The sequence below is a fragment of the Dipteris shenzhenensis genome, chromosome 8, assembly GCF_047967505.1.
Source record: "Dipteris shenzhenensis isolate YYH24624 ecotype China chromosome 8, Dip_SZ_1.0, whole genome shotgun sequence".
Lineage (NCBI taxonomy): Eukaryota > Viridiplantae > Streptophyta > Polypodiopsida > Gleicheniales > Dipteridaceae > Dipteris > Dipteris shenzhenensis.
This window is the reverse complement of record NC_141603.1, coordinates 3,220,854-3,223,660: the sequence shown is the minus strand read 5'-3', so window position 1 is coordinate 3,223,660 and position 2,807 is coordinate 3,220,854. Positions and strand designations below refer to the sequence as shown.

Here is a 2,807-nt window from a genome sequence, read left to right as displayed (position 1 = left end):
GACAACGACAATTCTAAGTTAGATGTTCTACCACCTCCCACCACATAAGCGTGAAGCCTGATTGCTCACCCGTGCCACCTTGGCCTTTTCTCTAGCTCACCCACGCTAGTTGGATCTTCTTGATCTAATGTTGCCGTTGGAGGCACGGTTGTATGACATGCCTAAGAGGTCACCCATAAGGAGTAAGACTCCCGAAATGACAAAGCACAATCTTTTATGCATTTCTTAAGCAATAGTTGTCTTTGGCTTCGTCTCCTTATGTCTGTCTCTATTTGACATTTGTTCATCTATCTTGACGTATGTCTACACTAGTTGACGTCCCCACATTTTTGGTTGCTACGCCAGCCATAGTCCAATTCTGAAAATGGCTGATCTCAGCCGACCTGGGACCTATAGAGGGCTTCCCTGTGTTGGAGATGTTGGCAGCCCTCTGCCCACCCAACATTTGCAAAATTGCAGTCCCATGAAGTCCAAAGTCTCATTTAATGAGGCTCAAGGGAGGTTTGGAAGGCTGTCACAACCAATCCCATGGCTCTCAGATTCTTTGGGCTAGTGAGAATGCTTGGGCATTGCAATGCTAGGCTAGAATCCTGAGATAACGTTCCCGCTCATCGCTATGTGAGCATAAATGCTACACATTGAGTGGGCATGGGCATTGGGTGGGAACGTCCAAGGCATTGGCATGCCAGGAAATCGTCAGCAACAATCTGATGCACATCGAGTGAGCTTCTAGAAGCTCTCATTCATCCTACAAGGGCAAGCCCCGTAATGCCCATAGCGCGAGTGAAATTCACTCTCGAGCCGAGCGGTGCGGTGCCAAGTTTTGCTGGCATGGCATCCCGAGGGAACGCACTTTGAGATTTCAGGATGCTGGCATGGAGTTGCAATGCTATGAGGCTTTTCCTCCGAGTGGGGCCCAACTAACTTAGGAAGCGAAGTCAAAGAAGAAGTGCAGCCTCTCTATAGCCGTTGGACCTCCAACGTCTACATCTCTCTCTCATGTTGTTTCTCAATCTCTCATTTCTTCCTTTTACTGGCACTCAAAGCAGGCTGGAAACAGAGGTACACTTTCGATCGTTTCACCTCAAATTCTCTGCATTTCGCCAGCAAGCCTCTCTTTTGAACTATGGAGAACATCGTCGGTGCCGTTCCCGATCCAAAAACTTCAACATCGGTTGTCACAGAGGAATCATCGGCTGAGAAGGCTCCCCTTGGCAGCGAGGCCATTCCTCCGCCTGTACTTGCAGAGAGAAACGGAGAGAACAATATTATTTCTCCCGTCCTGTTGAAGCTGCGAAGAAACCAGAAAAGGAGGGTGACTCCTCCGAATCCTGTCGATCCAGTCAAAGTGCCCAAGAAATTCTTCGGATTCCCTGCTGATAGGTTCTCACCTCGCTACGCTTGAACCGATCCACAGTTTTCTAATTCATCTTGCATCTCGTCTTACAAAATTGAGCTGCATGTTAACGCATTGGAAGTTGCAGGTACATGAGTCCCACGGACTCTATGATGTCCCCCATATCCAGGGGTTTACTGGCCAGGAACAGGAGGTCCATGAGACCTCAACAAGCTTTTGCTCCCCCGAAGGTAACAGACGTTTTACAGGTGTCTTTCCACCTGTATTTAAAATGATGTTGCTGTGTAGAGAGGTTTGAGTGCCAAGTCTGCATCTATATCTGAAGATGTTTGGTGTACAACTCGATGCAGGCTCTGGATACTACGTTTCAGGATGCGGAACCTCCAAATTCTAGTGCTGCTTAATGTCCTCGAATTGCTCCTGCCGTATCAGCAGCCTTTAACACTACTTTTCAGGATGCAGAATCTCCCAATCTTGCTGTCCCTTAATGTCATCTGTGCTTCAACTCTGGATTGAAGTAGCTGCTGTCAGGAAGGACCAAAGCATTTTGGCTAAGGCTCCACATCACATATATGCTGTTTCAAGAAGGACCAATCCTTCTCAGCTGTATTTCCTTGCTAGCTCTTTTGATACATTCTCTGCAATACTGAGTGGCTAAGCTCAATGATTTACTTTTGCAAGTACAAAAAAGATCTCAATTTCGTCTTTTTTCGAATACAACACATGGGGCATCGTAGTTTTCTGAGTTGTAAACAATTAATAGTTAATACTTTATTCAAAAGAATGAGGTATGTTCTCTTCAGCAGACGTCAAGAATTCTACCATTGCTCATTAGTCCCACTAATGGTGCTGGATTTCACCCAAGCTGTAGGTGACCAAGACATAAGCACTGCAGAATCTGACTACATGTGTACATATATATGCAAAGGAATCTGTCTTCTAATGCTTTTTTGTTCCCTCGAGTATGGAAACCGTTACTGTGATGAATGGCTGCAATTGTGTACAAATAGATTGACCTCTTCTTTATTCGCGACGTCTAGTTTACAAGAAATAACATGTGATGGTTTTCATCTTAGATGAGAGAACATCTTCGTCGATTCGTTTTTTAAGAGAAAACTAGAGCCGGGCAGGCAGCAGCAGTCAACGGAGTCAGGCTTGGTGCACATAAACTCGTTCCAAGCCACTGCCTAACAAGAAAGGAGGGAGAGAAACTAGACACAGGGAAGCAATATCTAGCAACATCAAATATAGGATTTGCTCATGTTGGTTTGGGATTGCTTTTTATAGTGTGCCACGTGGCTCAACGAGAGGGCAAAAAGGGGGTTTGGTTCCACTATGCTGCCTGTATAAAAATCCATTAATTTGTCTAGCGGAAAGTGGGGGTGAAAAGGAAGGGCTCATAACCTAAAAGCTACAACGAAAAAATTAAAGATATTTCTGGATGCGAGGT

At 45.5% G+C, this 2,807-nt stretch overlaps 1 protein-coding gene across 1 annotated transcript; it reads left to right on the top strand.

Moving 5' to 3' along the window:
• Positions 1 to 989: 989 nt before the first annotated feature.
• Positions 990 to 2,256, top strand: LOC147898970 (uncharacterized). Its single transcript, XM_087378515.1, has 3 exons — positions 990 to 1,383; positions 1,485 to 1,587; positions 1,708 to 2,256. Exons 1-3 carry the CDS (start codon positions 1,127 to 1,129, stop codon positions 1,759 to 1,761), a joined length of 414 nt encoding a protein of 137 aa, XP_087234641.1. The 5' UTR covers positions 990 to 1,126; the 3' UTR covers positions 1,762 to 2,256.
• The last annotated feature ends 551 nt before the right edge of the window (positions 2,257 to 2,807 follow it).